This window comes from Bombina bombina, chromosome 2, assembly GCF_027579735.1.
Source record: "Bombina bombina isolate aBomBom1 chromosome 2, aBomBom1.pri, whole genome shotgun sequence".
NCBI lineage: Eukaryota > Metazoa > Chordata > Amphibia > Anura > Bombinatoridae > Bombina > Bombina bombina.
This window is the reverse complement of record NC_069500.1, coordinates 947,648,296-947,667,105: the sequence shown is the minus strand read 5'-3', so window position 1 is coordinate 947,667,105 and position 18,810 is coordinate 947,648,296. Positions and strand designations below refer to the sequence as shown.

At 36.3% G+C, this 18,810-nt stretch overlaps 1 protein-coding gene across 2 annotated transcripts in view; it reads right to left on the bottom strand.

Moving 5' to 3' along the window:
* CCSER1 (coiled-coil serine rich protein 1) overlaps positions 1-18,810 on the bottom strand; it is a 1,500,652-nt gene that overhangs the window by 551,015 nt on the left and 930,827 nt on the right. For both annotated transcript variants that reach the window (XM_053703431.1, XM_053703432.1), the window contains exon 6: positions 1,246-1,453. In XM_053703431.1, coding sequence (XP_053559406.1) covers positions 1,246-1,453 — 208 coding nt within the window. The remainder of the gene's footprint in view (positions 1-1,245; positions 1,454-18,810) is intronic.

Below are 18,810 nucleotides of genomic sequence, written 5' to 3'. Positions count from 1 at the left end.
TGCAGCAGCAACCACAGCCTCCCAGACACTGTTCAGAGAGGTGTACTGTTTTCCCTCCTTGTAAATCTCACATTTGATGATGGACCACAGGTTCTCAATGGGGTTCAGATCAGGTGAACAAGGAGGCCATGTCATTAGATTTTCTTCTTTTATACCCTTTCTTGCCAGCCACGCTGTGGAGTACTTGGACGCATGTGATGGAGCATTGTCCTGCATGAAAATCATGTTTTTCTTGAAGGATGCAGACTTCTTCCTGTACCACTGCTTGAAGAAGGTGTCTTCCAGAAACTAGCAGTAGGACTGGGAGTTGAGCTTGACTCCATCCTCAACCCGAAAAGGCCCCACAAGCTCATCTTTGATGATACCAGCCCAAACCAGTACTCCACCTCCACCTTGCTGGCGTCTGAGTCGGACTGGAGCTCTCTGCCCTTTACCAATCCAGCCACGGGCCCATCCATCTGGCCCATCAAGACTCACTCTCATTTCATCAGTCCATAAAACCTTAGAAAAATCAGTCTTGAGATATTTCTTGGCCCAGTCTTGATGTTTCAGCTTGTGTGTCTTGTTCAGTGGTGGTCGTCTTTCAACCTTTCTTACCTTGGCCATGTCTCTGAGTATTGCACATTTTGTGCTTTTGGGCACTCCAGTGATGTTGCAGCTCTGAAATATGGCCAAACTGGTGGCAAGTGGCATCTTGGCAGCTGCACGCTTGACTTTTCTCAGTTCATGGGCAGTTATTTTGCGCCTTGGTTTTTCTACACGCTTCTTGCGACCCTGTTGACTATTTTGAATGAAACGCTTGATTGTTCGATGATCACGCTTCAGAAGCTTTGCAATTTTAAGAGTGCTGCATCCCTCTGCAAGATATCTCACTATTTTTGACTTTTCTGAGCCTGTCAAGTCCTTCTTTTGACCCATTTTGCCAAAGGAAAGGAAGTTGCCTAATAATTATGCACACCTGATATAGGGTGTTGATGTCATTAGACCACACCCCTTCTCATTACAGAGATGCACATCACCTACTATGCTTAATTGGTAGTAGGCTTTCGAGCCTATACAGCTTGGAGTAAGACAACATGCATAAAGAGGATGATGTGGTCAAAATACTCATTTGCCTAATAATTCTGCACTCCCTGTATATTAAATATTTTCACTGTCACAAATATTTTTTCTTTCAAATCCCTATCTACATATATTTAAGATATACTGCAGCCCCTTTAATCTAACAAATATCGAAGTCCATACCTCCTGCAAAGTTCTCTTCATTTTGAGCAGCAAGGTCTTTACAGATGTGCAGTCCTGTATCATCAGTCTGAAAGGTAAGGATTCCAGGCCTGTGCTCTCTTCCTGTGCAAAAGGCCATTCCACAGATGGGCTGGAGGGCACTTGGCAGACACAAGGGCTCTTAACATCTTCCTGATCGCTCTCTTTTGACAAATGTAGAAAAAGGTTTCTAAAAATAAAAATAATAAACACATTTTAATATGACCAAAAAAAAAAACAGATATACTCTGTGTAATTAATAATTAGTAATAATATATTTATTTATTTAATTATTAAGGATCAACATTTTCAGCAGGACTGTGACATTGTGACAGGGTAAAATTTACAGGGACAATAACATGATAAAGGTGTATAAATATTTAATAAAATGTCTGTAATTCAATTAGTGATGCACAAAAAAATGTAAATCAGAAAATAATTGACCTATACAATCTGCAATATTTTTAGTTTTGGGCGCAAAGAGAAATAAAGTGATATGCGCAAGGCAAGTGACAATGTCAGTGAGCTTGTCAGGGTCTTAGTACAAAACATCATCTATGTTAGCATCTCCTGAAATGGTTTTCTGTACCATGATATATTTTCATTACTGTGTGCTAGAGTATTTTAAATACATAATTGATCCTAAGCATCCGTTAAAGCGACAGTAAAGTAAAAATTAAACTTTCATGATTCAGATAGAGCATGCAGTTCCTCTTGGTATTCTTTGTTGAAAGCTAAACCTAGGTAGGCTCATAGGCTGATTTCTAAGCCCTTGAATGCCTCCTCTTATCTCAGTGAATTTTACAGTTTTCATAGTTAGACAGTGCTAGTACATGTGTGCCATATAGATAACATTGTGTTCACTCTCATGGAGTAAAGCTGGAGTCAGCACTGATTGGTTAAAATGCAAGTTTGTAAATAACACTGAGATAGGGGGCAGTCTGCAGAGGCTTAGATACAAGATAATCACAGAGGAAAAAGGTATATTAATATAACTGTGTTGGTTATGCAAAATAGGAAAATGGGTAGTAAAGGGATTATCTATATTTTTAAACAATAAAAAAAAAAATCAAGTAGACGGTCCCTTTAACTAAAGAGGCCTATTTATCAAAGGCCGACAGTGCGGATCAGGTCCGCAAGACCTCGCTGAATGTGGAGAGCAATAGGCTCTCTGTATTCAGCATTGCACCAGCAGCTCACAAGAGCTGCTGGTGCAACGCCGCCCCCTGCAGACTCGCGGGCAATGGGCCGCCAGCAGGGAGCTGTCAATCAACTCGATCGTACTCGATCGGGTTGAATTGAGGCGATTCCTGTCCGCCTGCTCAGAGCAGACGGACAGGGTTATGGAGCAGCGGTCATAACTGCTGTTTCTGGCGAGTCTGAAGACTCACCGGAAACACGGGCCCACAAGCTCCATACAGAGCTTGATAAATGGGCCTCATAGTATATTTGCTGAAATAGTCAGTGTGAATGACTGTTTGAAAAGTCAGTTTGCTAGTTGCATTAGCTTGCAAACCTTACAGAAGCAGTCAATATATATTATATTAACATACTAGATATATAGATAGAAAGATTGATAGATAAATAGATAAATAGATAGATAGAAAGATTGATAGATAGATAGATAGATAAAAAGATTAATAGATAGATAGTAAGATTAATAGATAGATAAATAGATAGATAGTAAGATTAATAGATAGATAGATAGATAGATAGATAGATAGATAGATAGATAGATATATAGATAGATAGATAGATAGATAGATAACCCTGGACTGGGAATTTCATTGACTATATTTTACTGCATTTGCAAGTACTTTCAATGTAACGCAAATAATTTTACATCCCATGAGAGACCTTTTCGATGTGTCAGACTTAGCAGTAATAGGTTGCAGGGCCAGTAAAGCTTTGTTGCATACAAGTCGGTGACAGCCAGAAAAGTGTCTTACTGACTAAATGCCTAAAGCAGTCTGAATACCTCAGTGTGTGTGCCAGACAGATGGCTTAGCCTTGGCACATAGTGTGCTGTAATCAGTGCTTCATTTCCCAGTGAGTATGGCAATATCAAAGGGACATAAAACTTTAATAAAATTATATCATACGTATGAATGAGCCCTTCTTAAAGGGACAGTAAAGTAAAACAATTAGACATTCATTATTCAGATAGAGCATGTTATATTATACAACGTTTCAATTTACTTCTATTATCAAATTTGCTCTCTTGGTATCTTTTGTTGAAGAGTACATATAGGTAGAATGATAGGAGCTCAGGAGCATGCACTTGTCTTTTTAGACTATGGCCGCAGTGTCTGCAACTATGTATAACATGGCTATTAACAATGTTACTAGGGGAAATATTTAGGTAACATGCCATACCTTACAGAGAACTTTTAGCTACACCCATAGGGGCCGATTTATCATTGGGTGGGCGGACATGATCCACTGTAGCAGATCATGTCCACCACACATCGCTAAATGCCAACAGCATACGCAAGCATTTTTGGGTGATTGCTGTCCACCACTTCAGAGGGGGCAGACGAGTTTAGGAGCAGCGGTCTTAAGACCACTGCTTCTTAACTTCAGTTTCAGGGGAACCTGGGGTAGATTGCAGCATCCACTGCTTGATAAATCTACCCCAAAGAATGCCTTGTCCAGCCCGGCTCTAGCAGAGGTGGGGAAAATAATTGTACAAGTTTCCATTAAACAACATTTTTTTACATGGGCAGTGTATTTATTTATTTTTATTTTTTAATTTCTTCTATGTAATTAATTTTTTTATTTTTTTTTTCAATACAAAATTATATTTTTTCCATAAAATACATTTTTCAGAACTATTTAGTTATGAACTTAAAGGGACATACAACCCAATATTCAGACAGAGCATGCCATTTTAAACAACTTTCTAATTTACTTCTATTGTCAAAATGTTTTTGTCCTCTTGGTATCTTTTGTTGAAAAGCAGAAAGATAAGCTCAGGAGCGTGCACATATCTGTAGCACTATATGACAGCAGTTTTGGAAGAATATTATCCCTTTTGCAATAACAATAGATGACAGCACTTTTTCCTGCCATGTAGTACTCCAGACACCTACCTAAGTATCTCTTCAACAAAGAACACAATGAGAATAAAGTACATTTGATAATAGAGGTAAATTGGATACTTTTTTTAAAATTGTATGCTCTGTCTGAATCACAAAATAAAATATTAGGGTTTCGTAAACCTTTACATGTGATTTCACAATACACGTTTTTACTGCTTGTTGCTTGTTGAATAATCCATTGATTTGTTTAATACTATTTGAATGATACCTACCCTACTGGAATGTATAGGCATCTCATTCACAAACCAAATGAAGGGAACACCTCTGTGCACGGCACACTTTAGGAAATTACAACATGGACTTCATAGTACTGGTGAGATTTATTACAGAATCTTGAAAGTCCAGATTACTGGGGCCTAGGTCTGGTTTGGCCCAGGGATAGGACAAGATTAGTTTTAGTCACAGTTAGGATGGTTAATGGGGGTCTCTGCTATCCAAGGGGCAACAAAATGAATGAAAACCATGGTTTGCCTCCCAGTTTAACTTTTTATTTGTAGAGATAATTATAATTTATTATGTGTATTTTTTCTAATCCTTTTTCTGTATGTTGAACATTCACCTTATATCAGAGGTGTAACTAGAAACCACAGGGCCCAGGTGCAATAATCTAAGAAGGGCCCCCCAAAAAAGGTGAGTTTGATACATAACTTTTTTTTCTCTTTTTTTTTTAACATTTAACACAGAAAAAAAAAATGTAAATCTGATTACATGTCTGCAGGAGGAGGTACCCTGTGCCCACAGTCTGTGAGATGGTCTGACCCCCTATTACTGTATATAGTGACACTGTTTAACCCACCAGTACTGTATATAGTGAGTCAGTGACACAGTCTGTAATCTGTTGGTGAGATGGCTGGCCTAACCCTACCCGCTCCAGTACTTTATAAAGTGACCACAGTAGTCTTTGACATGGTCCTGCCCCCTGTACTGTATATAGTGGTACTGTATAGTGACAATGTTTACCCCCCGCCCCCCCCCATGCTGTAGTAACAAGGTCTGTAATTTGCTGGTTCCACAAACATACACACACACACATACATGCATAAATACACACACAGTCACATACATACACACATACACACACATACATGCATAAATACACACACAGTCACATACATACATACATACATACACACACACATACATGCATAAATACACACACAGTCACATACATACATACATACACACATACATGCATAAATACACACACAGTCACATACATACATACATACACACATACACACACACATACATGCATAAATACACACACAGTCACATACATACACACACACACACACATAAACACCAATGGGTAAAACAGAAACACTAACCTCTGTAGTCAGAGAAACTAGTGAAGCATCATGTCACACTCACATGATATCAGTGCAGGAAATGGCAGGTCAAAGTTTTTTATTGGGGGCATTTTTTTTTTTTAAGCTGGGCCCCCACCCTTGGGGGCCCAGTCGCAGTTACGACCCCTCTGCACCCCCTGTAGCTCCGCCCCTGCCTTTTATATCTAGTCCATCTTTATTAGCAGACTTTGAAAAATAAAAACGGTTGACTAGAGCTCTAACATAGCAAATTAATTATTCACTTCTTGTTACTATATGTAAATTATCTACACCGCAGAACACGTTAAGACATTGAAATTATTATTATTATTTTGTTATGTGCTCTGTTATAATACAGCATTATCGTGTTAATACGGGACTGGAACAAATCACACAGCTACAACATATTGATAGGTACATAATACATTTCCGCACAACACAATTCAGAGGTTGCGCAGCATGAAAAGACACATCATGTGCCATTTCCTGCGCGTTCGCCATTTCAATACATAACCATAAAAGTTAAATACAAACAGAAAAAAAGGTATTTTTTGGTATGGGATGCAACAGAAGATATAACCTTTCTAAACAAACACGTGCAGTGATATTTCAGATTAGAATCTTTGCGGGACTTGCTTTATAGTACTGAATCTCAGCTGGGAATATTGGGATTTTGTTCTTGTTTAGTAGTGAAGAACACTCTAAGTGCAACTTCTCTGTTTGAAAATGTTAATTAGAGTTGAGTAAGAAAGAGGTGAGTGGGATCAGGGAATACTAATTAGCTGATTTCCGTACTTTAATACAGTCTTGTTACAAATAAATAGAGAAAAAAAATAAACAGATGAAAAAAAGTCAATTAAAAAAAACAAAACAAAACTATAATATATATATCTTTAATTTTTAACATATTCTCTCCCCGTTTACTTTTGTGTGCCTTAAAGTGATTGTAAAATTTAACAAATTAGTGCCCAGACTCTTAAAAACAGGGGCACTTTAATTCATTAACATTTACAACGCTTCTTTTTTAAAATACCTTTGCGTTATGGTAAACAGACCGCCGATCCTCAGCCTGCATTTCCTACTGTAGTTAGCATACCAATGACAAATCCGGCTTACTACAATTGTTGTGTGCCCCATTAGTTGGACGCCAAAGGAGACACGCAATGATTGGAGGAAGCCGGATTTATACAATATACTAACTACAGTTGGAGATGTGGGCGGATAATCAGCAGTCTGTTTTCAATAACGCAAAAGTAAGTATTTTTAAAAAAAGAAGCGTAATTGTAAAGTTTAATGAATTAAAGTGCCCTATTTGTTTTAGATACCGGGAACTAATTCCATAAACTTATAGATTATAATCACTTTAACTGACAAAGCCAAAGATCCAGAAAATTAGATCATCTTTAATATTAACTATAAATACAGTATATCGGATTATATATACGTAATGCTTTTTCACAGAGTTCTACTCTGTGAAAAGCATTACTGGGCTAAAAGAAGTTGCACCCAGGTGGTAATTTGTCATAGAAAAGGATAACAATGGTATTGAACTGGTTGTTCGTTCCTGTGAGTGCACTTTTCTCTGTATGTATTTAGTCTCCCTATGGGAAAAAGGGGAAACCAGACATGGACTCCTTGCTCAGTGTGCATAGAGGAATATGGCTACACCTCACTGACGAGGCCCAATGAAGGCCAAAACGATCGTCTGGGGTTGCTGTGTTCCTTGTTCAGAGAGAAATTGCCTGGTATTTGGGTGATGGACTGACCGTAATAGGCGGGATCAGACTGATATACTACAGCATAGTTCTACTATGTGAAAAGCATTACTGGGCTAAAAGAAGTTGCACCCAGGTGGTAAATCGCTATAGAACAGGCTAATGGTATTGAGCTGGTTTTTCGTTCCTGTGAGTGCACTTCTCTCTGTATGTATATGTATATATATATATAAAGTTACATTATAATGACAAGTCTTAATGCTTTAAAAACAAATTAACCTCATTGTACTGCAATTATTTTTAAATAGCTAAACGTCATCCACCACTTGCTCTATTTGGAGGAGCCAATCAGAGCTTTAGTCTGCAAACAGCAAGACTAGCCAGTGTTAGTATAAACTGAATTGTTTTGCAGTTATCAGTTAAAGCCAGTTAGAGATAGATATGTAGCAGGGTTATAGCCTTTAAGAAATCAGCAGTGTGTATGTCAAGGTTTGAGAGTTAGAAATTGCTCTATTTCAGAGCTAAATTACATGAAAATAGTGCAAAATAAATAATGAAAATATATTGGAAAGTTGCTTCATTATATATAACCAAACATTTTATATAAACATCTCAAGCTTTTTGAATGCCCCTTTAAAGGGACAGTTTACCCAAACAATAATTAATTTTAATAGAATTGCAGACATAGTGAAATATGTAACTGCTGGGCAAACATCTAACTTCACTTTGTATGGTTATAAAACATTTTTCTAAAACTCCATTTTTGAACAGTGTTTCCATACCCTTTACCATTTGTTTTGGTTGTGCAGCCACTGCTCTTGCACTCCCTGTAGTGTGGTTCGCATGCACCAGCCTCCACGAAGATGTCACTGCTATTGTGAACACGAACCAGCAGTTAATATGCCCGTCCGTGTTCAGCATTGATTAGTTTTCACTTGGATCGTAGTGCCAACCACAGCTCACTTTATGAAGCACAGTTTACTACACTGTGTATATACAATGACCTCTGCTCAAAAATTGTATTTTCCCCAAACAGCTGCTTTAGGTAGTAACGGTGAGTGTCAAAAGAGCGATACAGTCACAGCATAGACACGGCTTCTGTGCTCGCTGCATGACAGCTCTTTGCACTGAGGCCGATAGCGGCAGGAACGGGCTCACTACTACCGAGGAGGGGAGTACATTATTCAAGTACATAGTGCTTTTGGCTATTGGTTTATAATGTATTATCGACAGAACATAATAATATTAGATAATACTGCATACTATATATTTAGTGATGAAAATGTATTCCTGCATAAATGAATTGCAGAATAGCAATTAGTCAGGGGGTGGGCTAACATAGCGCTGTTTCCAAGCCCTTTTTTCCAGGCGTTCCAAGATTGTTGAGGACGGTGTCTGCTAAATAATTCTAAAAAATAGAAAAAAAATACTTTTACAAATACTATTTTTTGGGGTATTACTCTAATTAAAGTATTAGTACCGTGTTGCTGCTGCTTTTTTTAAGTGTAGAAGCGCTTCATACCTGTTAGTTTTGTTCTTTTTCTAAAGTTTTTTTTTTTTCCTTTTAAATGTATCATTATGTGCCCTGTCATTTTTTGAATTACATTTTATTACCCTACAAAAAAAGAAGACAAGTTTATCTTATTGTGGTTATTATCCGACACGCTACACTCACCTTCCATGGGCTCTTGTTTAAGGTCATATAAATAGAGAACATATTGATGGGCACTAAAATAGATTGCATGAATACAAAAGCAGTGAACTCTGAAGCTATGCAGTGCTTTTATCTATCATTCCTAGCTCCCTACTAAGACATAAATCTGTCATTTGTAATGTCACTAGTTGTACTAGTAATTCCATTATAACACACTTTTGCATGCTCACATGATTATGTTGAATGAGCATATAATAATAGGTGAGCTCACTGTCAAAGATGTAAGGTACTTAAATATAATCTATCAAATGCTTAAGAAGGATAAAGCAAACAGTGATGGGATATTTTACTTTTTACTGTTACGTTTCAAGGTGCGGTGCACTCTAAGACTGATAAAAGAAAGACTCAAATGCAGAACATTCTGTTTCATTCTCTGTTTGTGTAACAGGAATTGTAAAAGTACAAATACATTAGCTGAGTTGATTTGCATTATAAAGAAAGACACCGACATCTTTTATCTTTCAGCTACGCCACTGTAATCATAGATAACTGGTTTATTTAATTGTTATTGTACTTTATACACCACCTGCATGTCTCAAGGAACTGTGCAAAATATTAAAATGAATAAATTAAATACAAAAACATATAAGGCAGCTATGATATAGATGAGCATTTAAAAAGGCAGAAACCCCCCCTCCCCATAAATCTATCATACATATGGAAGAATATTTATTAAACATGTTGAATGTGTTACAATATATATATAATCTATATTTATATGTATATAGATTTAACATGTTTAATAATCCTATTAGGTTTGTTGCTGAATGGGACTCTTGTAAAATAGAGTTCCTCGATAATGAGATTTTTTTTAAAAAGAGAACAGGCTTGGAACAAAGGTGCATATGAAACCTAAAGATAGAAAAACATTAGTGTGATTTGATTGTTTCCACCCAAAACATTAAGGCACAGTTAGGGTGACATCATGTTAAAGAAATGAGTCAGATGTTTTTTGGATAGGGGATTACCTACAGAGATAGTTGAGGAATGTAAACATGAGGTGTTAACTATGGAAAGGGAAACTTATAACAAAGAGAAAGATTCAGGGGCGGAACTACCATGGGTGCAGCAAGGCCCAAGTGCTTGAAGGGGCCCGTAACAACAGTCTATACATAAATGTGTGCTGAATGTGTACAATCCTAATGCAGAGGAGGAGCCTTTTATTAGTGCAGGTTGCATGTCCATCTTATCTATCTATCTATCTATCTATCTATTTATCATATATCTATCTCTATCTATCCTCAAATTCATCATACAAAGAAGCATGTATTTTATTACTTTTGCTTACTACAGAGCTACCTTGGGGGGGGTCCCCAAAGATAAATTTGCACCATGGCCCTCTGTTGAGTAGGTCCGTTACTGGAAAGATTAGACTTTGTAACTGATTTTACAGTGGATCCTTGGAGATTACGTAAAGTAGTTTATTACAAATGAAGAGTTTTACAAGTGGATGGAAAAATAACACCATATGTGAAGGAGGTCCCTATATTTTCATATAGAAAAGCAAAAAGGTTGAGGGATATATTAGAACAGGCTGACCCATCCGATAAATAATATTAGGTACAAAAAGTAAATGTTTAAACAAAGAGACATGGAATGTATCAATGTCATAGATGTATCACCTGTTATAATCTTATACTGGAAGATACATTTTCTCTTAGTCACACAGGTAAAATATATAAAATCAAACAGGTTTTGAATTGTAAAAATGTTTTATATATGATTAAGTGCCAATGTGGGTAAATGTATGTGTGGAAAACAAAGTGCATGCTAAAGAACCACATACAAGTCTATGGGGCCTATTTATGAAAAGCCTGTTTGAAAAGATCCGACATTGCGGATCATATCCGACAGACCTCGCTGAATGCGGAGAGCAATACGCTCTTCGCATTCAGCATTGCACCAGCAGCTCTTGTGAATTGCTGGTGCAACGCCGCCCCCTGCAGATGCAAGGGGTGTCAATCAACCCAATCGTATTCAATCTGGTTGAATTGCAGTGATGTCTGTCTACCTCCTCAGAGCAGGCGGACAGGTTATGGAGCAGCGGTCTTTAGACAGCTGCTTCATAACTGGTGTTTCTGGCGAGCCTGAAGGCTCGCCAGAAACACGGGGCTTCAAGATCCATACGGAGCTTGATAAATATGCCCCTATAAGTCCATTATTTGACACGCAATAGAGACAGGTAAAAAGGACCTACCTGTTCCAAAACATTTTTTGGAACATAAACACTCAGTCTCTAGATTTCGCTGTTGCCCCATTGACCGCATACCACAATTAAAGAGGGGTAGCTTTTATAATTTTGTTTTACCTAACATAGGTTTTGATATTGGTGAAAGGTGTATATATTATGTAATTTATAATTTTGTTTTATTTTGTGTTTAATATATATATATAGGGCTTGACATTTCCAGTGGTCTAAGTGGGCTTAGAAATTGCAGCGGACGACTTTGAAATTTGACTTTTATTTATCTTTAAAATATAACATATATACTTTTTTTACTGAAAGTAAAATAAGTATTACTTTTTGCGAAGGTTACTGTTCAACAGCTATTTATTTTGTTTTTTTCTTAAAATAAATAATATGTTGTGACAAAATGTCTTTATTTCCATTAGCGATAGCCCAACACTAATCACATACAAAGTGTAATAAATTAACATATTTACCCTGTATGTGTTTGAGGGGGAGGTGCCCTATACACTATTTGCGTTTTGTTATGGTACAAAGGTGAATATTAGGGTCACTTCTAATGATGTAGTTCTCAATGTCTATGTCCTCAATGCTCCAGTATTAAGGGAAAAAATCTCTGTTGATTGTTTGATTGAGAAGATTATTCTCTTTGATTTTAGGAGTCTAAATACCATGTGATTACCAATGTGAAAACAATATTTGTTTATTTATCCATTTGTTTTTGTTTATACAACTCCTCTTTCAATGTCTTTACTAGTTTAATTATGTGTATATTTTTAATCCTTTAATAAAAGTTGGGGAAAAAAGCCTGCATACAGTATATTAAACTAGCCACTAAAATAAAATATAAGAAAAAAACACACCACAGTGATACTGTAGCAAACAATCATTTGCTAATATAATTCCTGCTTGCTAGAATGGGATAGACAGAAAAAGCCATCATATAATTCAGTATCATTTTTATTTCTACAACATAGTTTTGCTAAACTCCTTTTCAAAGCCTATGAAAGAAAAATGATTCTTCAATTCTTTCATCATTTGACACCTGGCGACAAAATAGCAATTTCTAAAACATGCAGTTTGTAGTGTTACAAGTGCTCTAGTTGGCGAAAACACTGGTACAACTGACAGTAATTTATACTGAGGAAACAAACTGCTTACGCATTCGATAAGGGACATCTTTTTATCACTAATAATCTGACTATGGCACTTTTTTAGTGCTCTCATTATATGCTGAGTGTTCCAGAATACAATACAAATAAAGTATTCAAAGTTCTGAACAATTATAAACAGAAACATGAGATAGCTACAATTTTAATTTGTCAGTCAACCCAAATTATAACGCTCCATTTACCTGCAGCTTTGGCGTTCTTGCGGTGCAGGCCTGCATGCGCGGGGCGGCAGCTGATAAGTAACAATTAGTGGGCTTAAAGGGACATACAAAACACAAAATACATCTTTTATGATTCAGATAGAGCAGGCAATTTTAAAATAACTTTATTATTTACTTCTATCAAATTTTCTTTGTCATCTTGGTATCTTTGTTGAAAAGCAGAGATGTAAGCTCATGAGTGTGCACGTGTCTGGATCACTATATGGCAGCAGTTTTACAAGAATGTTATCCATTTACAAGAGCACTAGATGGCAGCACATTTCCTGCCATGTAGTGCTCCAGACGCCTACCTACATACCTCTTCAACAAAGAACAACATGGGAAAGAAGCAAATTTGATCATTGAAGTAAAATAGAATTTATTTATTTTTTAAATGGAATGCTCTGTCTGAATCACAAAAGAATATTTTTTGGGCTTCATATCCCTTTCAGACAACAATTTCAGTGTACTTTTTTCTCCCCTTTAATGTGTTTCTATTAATTTATTTTGCCTGCTGGAATGTATACATTTTTTTTACAAACAGCTTCTCTACATTTATTTTGTCATTTGAAAGAGCTGCTTTTGCTTGTTGCATCCTCACCTATACTGAAAATGTCACTACTTTAAAGGGACATGAAACCCAAATTTTTTCTTTCATGATTTAGAAAGATCATGCAATTTTAAACAACTTTCTAATTTACTTATGTTGTCTAATTTGCTTCATTCTCTTGATATCCTTTGCTGAAAAGCATATCTAGAAAGGCTCAGTAGCTGCTGATTGGTGGCTTCACATAGATGCTGCATGTGATTGGCGCACTCATGGGCACTGCTATTTCTTCAACAAAGGATATCTAAAGAATTAAGCAAATTAGATAATAGAAATAAATTGGAATGTTATTTAAAGTTGCATTTTCTTTCTGAATCATGAAAGAAAAATTTGGGCTTTAATGTCCCTTTAAGTTCTGGATATAGAACACAAATGTAAACAAGAAGATTTAGATTAAATTCTGCTACCAGTTGGTGGGGGGGGGGGGTGACAGAGGTACTAAAATGTTATTTTCCCATAATTTAATCAAAACATTGTTAGACCCATGAGAAATTGCCTTTTGACCTTGCCAGTCTTGCAATCTGTGGGTATGGCGATATATTTGGAGAATATGATACGACATAAGGATTGTAGCTTCATTAACATCCCGTAAACATCTCTGGGGTGTAAAGAAGGGCTGTATTCAAAGTATGTTTACATGACAAAGACTGAAACAAAAAATGGTTTTTGTGTAGTAACAATTCAAATAATTCATTTGTAAATTGTTTAACTGTACATTCACTAGATTTCTCACAATGGACATTCTTGATAATTTAGGGCCAGATTACAAGTGGAGCGCTAATTTATCGTGCACCTGCAAATGAGAAAATTCGCCTGTTTGCAGGCATGCAATAAATAACCGGCCATTACAAGTGGCTGTTTTTTGCTACAGCGTGCTCGCGGTAGCAATTAGCACTCAGAAAATTGACCAGAGATCAGATCTCTGCCCCAAATGCGTGAAAAATAAAGTTGTTTTTTTTTAGTTTTTTATGAAAAGAATGCAGCATTTTTTTTAATAAAAAAACACTACACTAGGCAGTTTTAGGGGTTAAAAGTTGCGGGTGTAGGATGTTAGAAAAAAAAAGTGAAAAGCTGAAATTAATCAGTTTAACCAGACCTGAGATATCGAGCAGATTTCAAAGGAACAAGATCTTTCTGTCTATAAATCAGTCCAGATTGGAATACATAGAAAGAACTGTTTGCAGAAAAATGCAAGTAAAGTCTGGGTTGTGTGATTATTTTATTAGGTTTATAATGTTGTTTAGCAAATGTTTTTGTTCATTTAACTTAGTTTAATTATATATTCTGTGTTGTGTGATTATTTTATTAGGTTTATATTTAGCATTTAAAGTCTTCATTTCAAAGCTTTAAAAATAATGTATTAGGTGTTACTTATGACAATTTTGAGAGGGGCCTGGAACCTAACTCCCTCACTTCCCATTGACTTACATTATAAACTGGGTTTCAATTTACAACGGTTTTGATTTACAACCATTCCTTCTGGAACTTAACCCCGGCGTAAACTGAGGGCTACCTGTACATATATATTTAAAATTGCGGCACATCGCTACGCAACTTACCCCCTTCGCTGCACTAGTTCTCATGCAATGTCTCACATCTATATGGCCCACATGAACTAGTGCTGCCTAGCTGTGAAAACCTGTTAAAATGCACTGAGATAAGAGGTGGCCTACAAGGGATTAGACATTAGCATATAAGCCCAATTTTGTTTAGCTTTCAACAAAGAATATAAAGAAAACAAAACTAATTTGATGATAAAAGCAGTGATGTGCAGTCACTAGAGGCAGGTGAGGCAGTGCTTCACCTCTCATATGGGCAAAAATATATTTTTTTTATTGGCTTTAAAAAAAAATTGTAAATTTTTTCCCCCAGCATTTTTTTTTCTCACAGCTATATGTTGTGCAATGAAGAGGCACAAGCAGGTCTGCCCACCATTACACAACATGCTACGCCATCTACTGGATGCAAGTGGTTAAGATCATTGCATGGCTCATTAACTGCTTATTTGAGGCAGTCCTATTTGGGCTGAACCAATCCAGTGAGAGGCATTAGTAAGTGGAACATAGGGTTGGGGCTGGATGTTAAATCATATAAAACAAAACAAAAAACGCAAAAAAAACAACTTTCATATATTTTGTTGCTGTCCTGTGAACCTGCTAGCTTTGCTAAAGTAAAAAAGAGAGTTCTGTTCTTCCCCTCTAAGTGCAGTGGAATGTGCCACTGTCACTTCCTGAATCCTTACAGAGCAGGAAAAGAGGCACAGAGAGCAGTGTTTCACCAACATCTTATTAAAGTAAGATTTTACTGAAAGAGATTCTGTTAGTGAAAATGATAATTTAATGAATGTGGTTTAGTGTTTTTTTACTCTTTTACAGCAGGGTCGTTTTTGTATTTTGTTTACTCAAACTTTACACCCACTAACTTAGCAGCTTGCCTCTGTACTTCACACTAAATTATAGACTAATTTTCTGAACTCTCTGTAGCTCTGCTGTTTTATTACTTTAAAATGCAGTGGTCCCCCCCCCCCCCCTTGTGTGTGTGTGTCTCTCTCTATCTATCCATCTCTCTCCTTATGTGTTGTTCTCCCCCATGGTCTCTTTATCTCTCTGTCTCTCTTCCTCCCCCTCTGACTCTCATCCCTTATGTAATGAAAGAATCTATAATCATAATTTGCAGCATTAAAGTAAAATGTATGTTTTAAACATATTTTAATGGGCATGGATTTCTAGATCTCATAATCAGAGCAAGCATTGTGTTATCTGGCAAGTGTTTCTGTTACAATCCTTTTAGACTAAAATCAGATGTTTACTAAGTTGACCAGTTTTCCAAGACACCATTTAAAGGGACATGAAACCCATATGAAACCCATATGCAAATTTAAATAACTTTCCAATTTACATCTAATATCTAATTTTCTTTATTCTTTTGATGTCCTTTGTTGAAAATCATATCTAAATATGCTCAGTAGCTGCTGATTGGTGGCTGCACATAGATACCTCATGTGATTGGCTCACCCATGTGCATTGCTATTTCTTCAACAAAGGATATCTAAAGAATGAAGGCGTATCCTAGCCACTGCCTCACCATCCTCTGACGTCACTGCACGTCACTGGATAAAAGTACATTGGAAGGTTGTTTAAAATTGCATTCCCTATCTGAATCATGAACGTTTAATTTTAACTTCACTGCCCTTTTAAGCACAGTTAACAGTATAATGTAAATATCTACTTCTGGGGTAGGGTGTACAAGGAATAAGAATCTAGTATGATAAAGAATTATCTTGCCTTCCAAAATAGTAATATGAGAAACTGAAGACCCATATTGTGCATTTTAGAGGAGCTCATTAGCATACTGGCAATGCAGAATTCTCAGCTGCATAAAGGTATCAGCATGGAGCAGAAATAATCAGAAGCTATGCTCTAATGTCACAATACCATGTCTATCTTCCAATTTAGTATGAAAATAGGAAAATATAGCAAGTATGTAACACTAGATACATTTTCACAGCAGTGAAACTAATAGTTCTGGCAGTGGACTGGACAGAACTAGACATATAAATGTATTATAATAATAATAATAACAAAAAATAATAGGAATAATATTGAAAAATAACTGCTAATAATAAAAATAATAATAATAATTGATTGATAATTGATTTTGAAACATTAGGGACCAGATTACAAGTGAAGCGTTATTTAACACTCCCACTTAAGCGTTAACTCTGCTGGAAGTAAGCTTTTTTTTGCGCATATCAGGTTGTGCTCGTATTACAAGTTGAAAGCAAACTATTTTCGCTTGCGCACTTACATGACGCACGTAAAAAGCTAAACTTAGAATATTGTGCATATTAACGTACTCCCCCATAGAAGCAGTGATGTGCGGTGACTTCAGAGGCTGGTGAGGCAGTGTCTAGGAATCGGATACGCCTTCATTCTTTAGATATCCTTTGTTGAAGAAATAGCAATTGCACATGGGCGAGCCAATATCTATATGCAGCCACCATTCAGTATCTACTGAGCATATTTAGATATGATTTTCAACAAAGGATATCTGATTTTCTTCATTCTTTTTATATCCTTTGTTGAAAAGCATATCTAAATATGCTTATAAGCTATCGAGCATATTTAGATATGAATTTCAACAAAGGATATCTGATTTCCTTCATTCTTTTGATATCCTTTGTGGACAAGCATATCTAAATATGCTCAGTAGCTAATGAGCATATTTAGATATGATTTTCAACAAAGGATATCAAAAGAATGAAGGAAATCAGATATCCTTTGTTGAAATTCATATCTAAATATGCTCAATAGCTACTGAGCATATTTAGATATGCTTTTCAACAAAGGATATCAAAAGAATGAAGAAAATCAGATACCCTTTGTTGAAATTCATATCTAAATATGCTCAGTAGCTACAGAGCATATTTAGATATGCTTTTCAAAGGATATGTGTGTGTGTGTGTAGTGTATATCTGCATGTGTATGTATATGTGTGTAATTGTATACATGTGTGTGTGTTTAGTGTATATCTGCTTGTGTATGTATATGTGTGTAATTGTATACATGTGTGTGTTTAGTGTATATCTGCATGTGTATGTATATGTGTGTATACATGTGTGTGTGTTTAGCATATATCTGCATGTGTATGTATATGTGTGTATACATGTGTGTGTGTTTAGTGTATATCTGCATGTGTATGTATATGTGTGTATACATTTGTGTGTGTTTTTGCCTTTACAACAACACAAGTACATTAGTTATCATAATATCTAGTTGCAAGTTCAACACATACAAACCAAAATAATGTAACATGTCTATCTATTGTAAATTGTATTATTTCTATCTAGAAATAAATCTCACCTCCATCTTAGCAAAAAGAAGAAAAAGAAAAAAAGAGAAAACTTTGTGGCCCTTTGAGACAGAAGTTTGGACACCCCACAATCTACAAGAACACAAGTGTGTGTGTTATAAATAATATCAACTAACTAACTTCATCAAGTGCCGCCAGCCGCCACCTACCTAAAAAAAGAATGTGATTCAATAGATTGGCAGCCTCAGTCACTCACTATAAGTCAGACTCAGAGTCACACAAAGCTCCCTCCCAATAGCCCCCACTCTTCATTTAACCAGGTATATTTTTCACAATTGAGCAGTGACAGCCATTTTACCCCATGGCTGCTAGTAACATAAAAATCAACATTTTGTCTCTCTGCAGTCTGCACTCTGCACCACAAATGAACAGCAGTTTGACCCCCTTGACTGCCACTTATTTACTTCTGCTCCATATTTGTAATGCAGTGATGCATATGAGATATTTTACATTAATTAAACCTATGGACTTTAAAAAACTGGACAAATAAATAACTAGTATCAATAATTTCCACTACATATTGCCTATTATTTAAATACACCTCTCCTCATTTACATCTTGCCTTCCCTAGGTAGAACAAAAAATTGACTTGCAAATTTTTGGATATGGACAGTTGGACACCATTGATAATTGGGGGTATTTCAGTAATT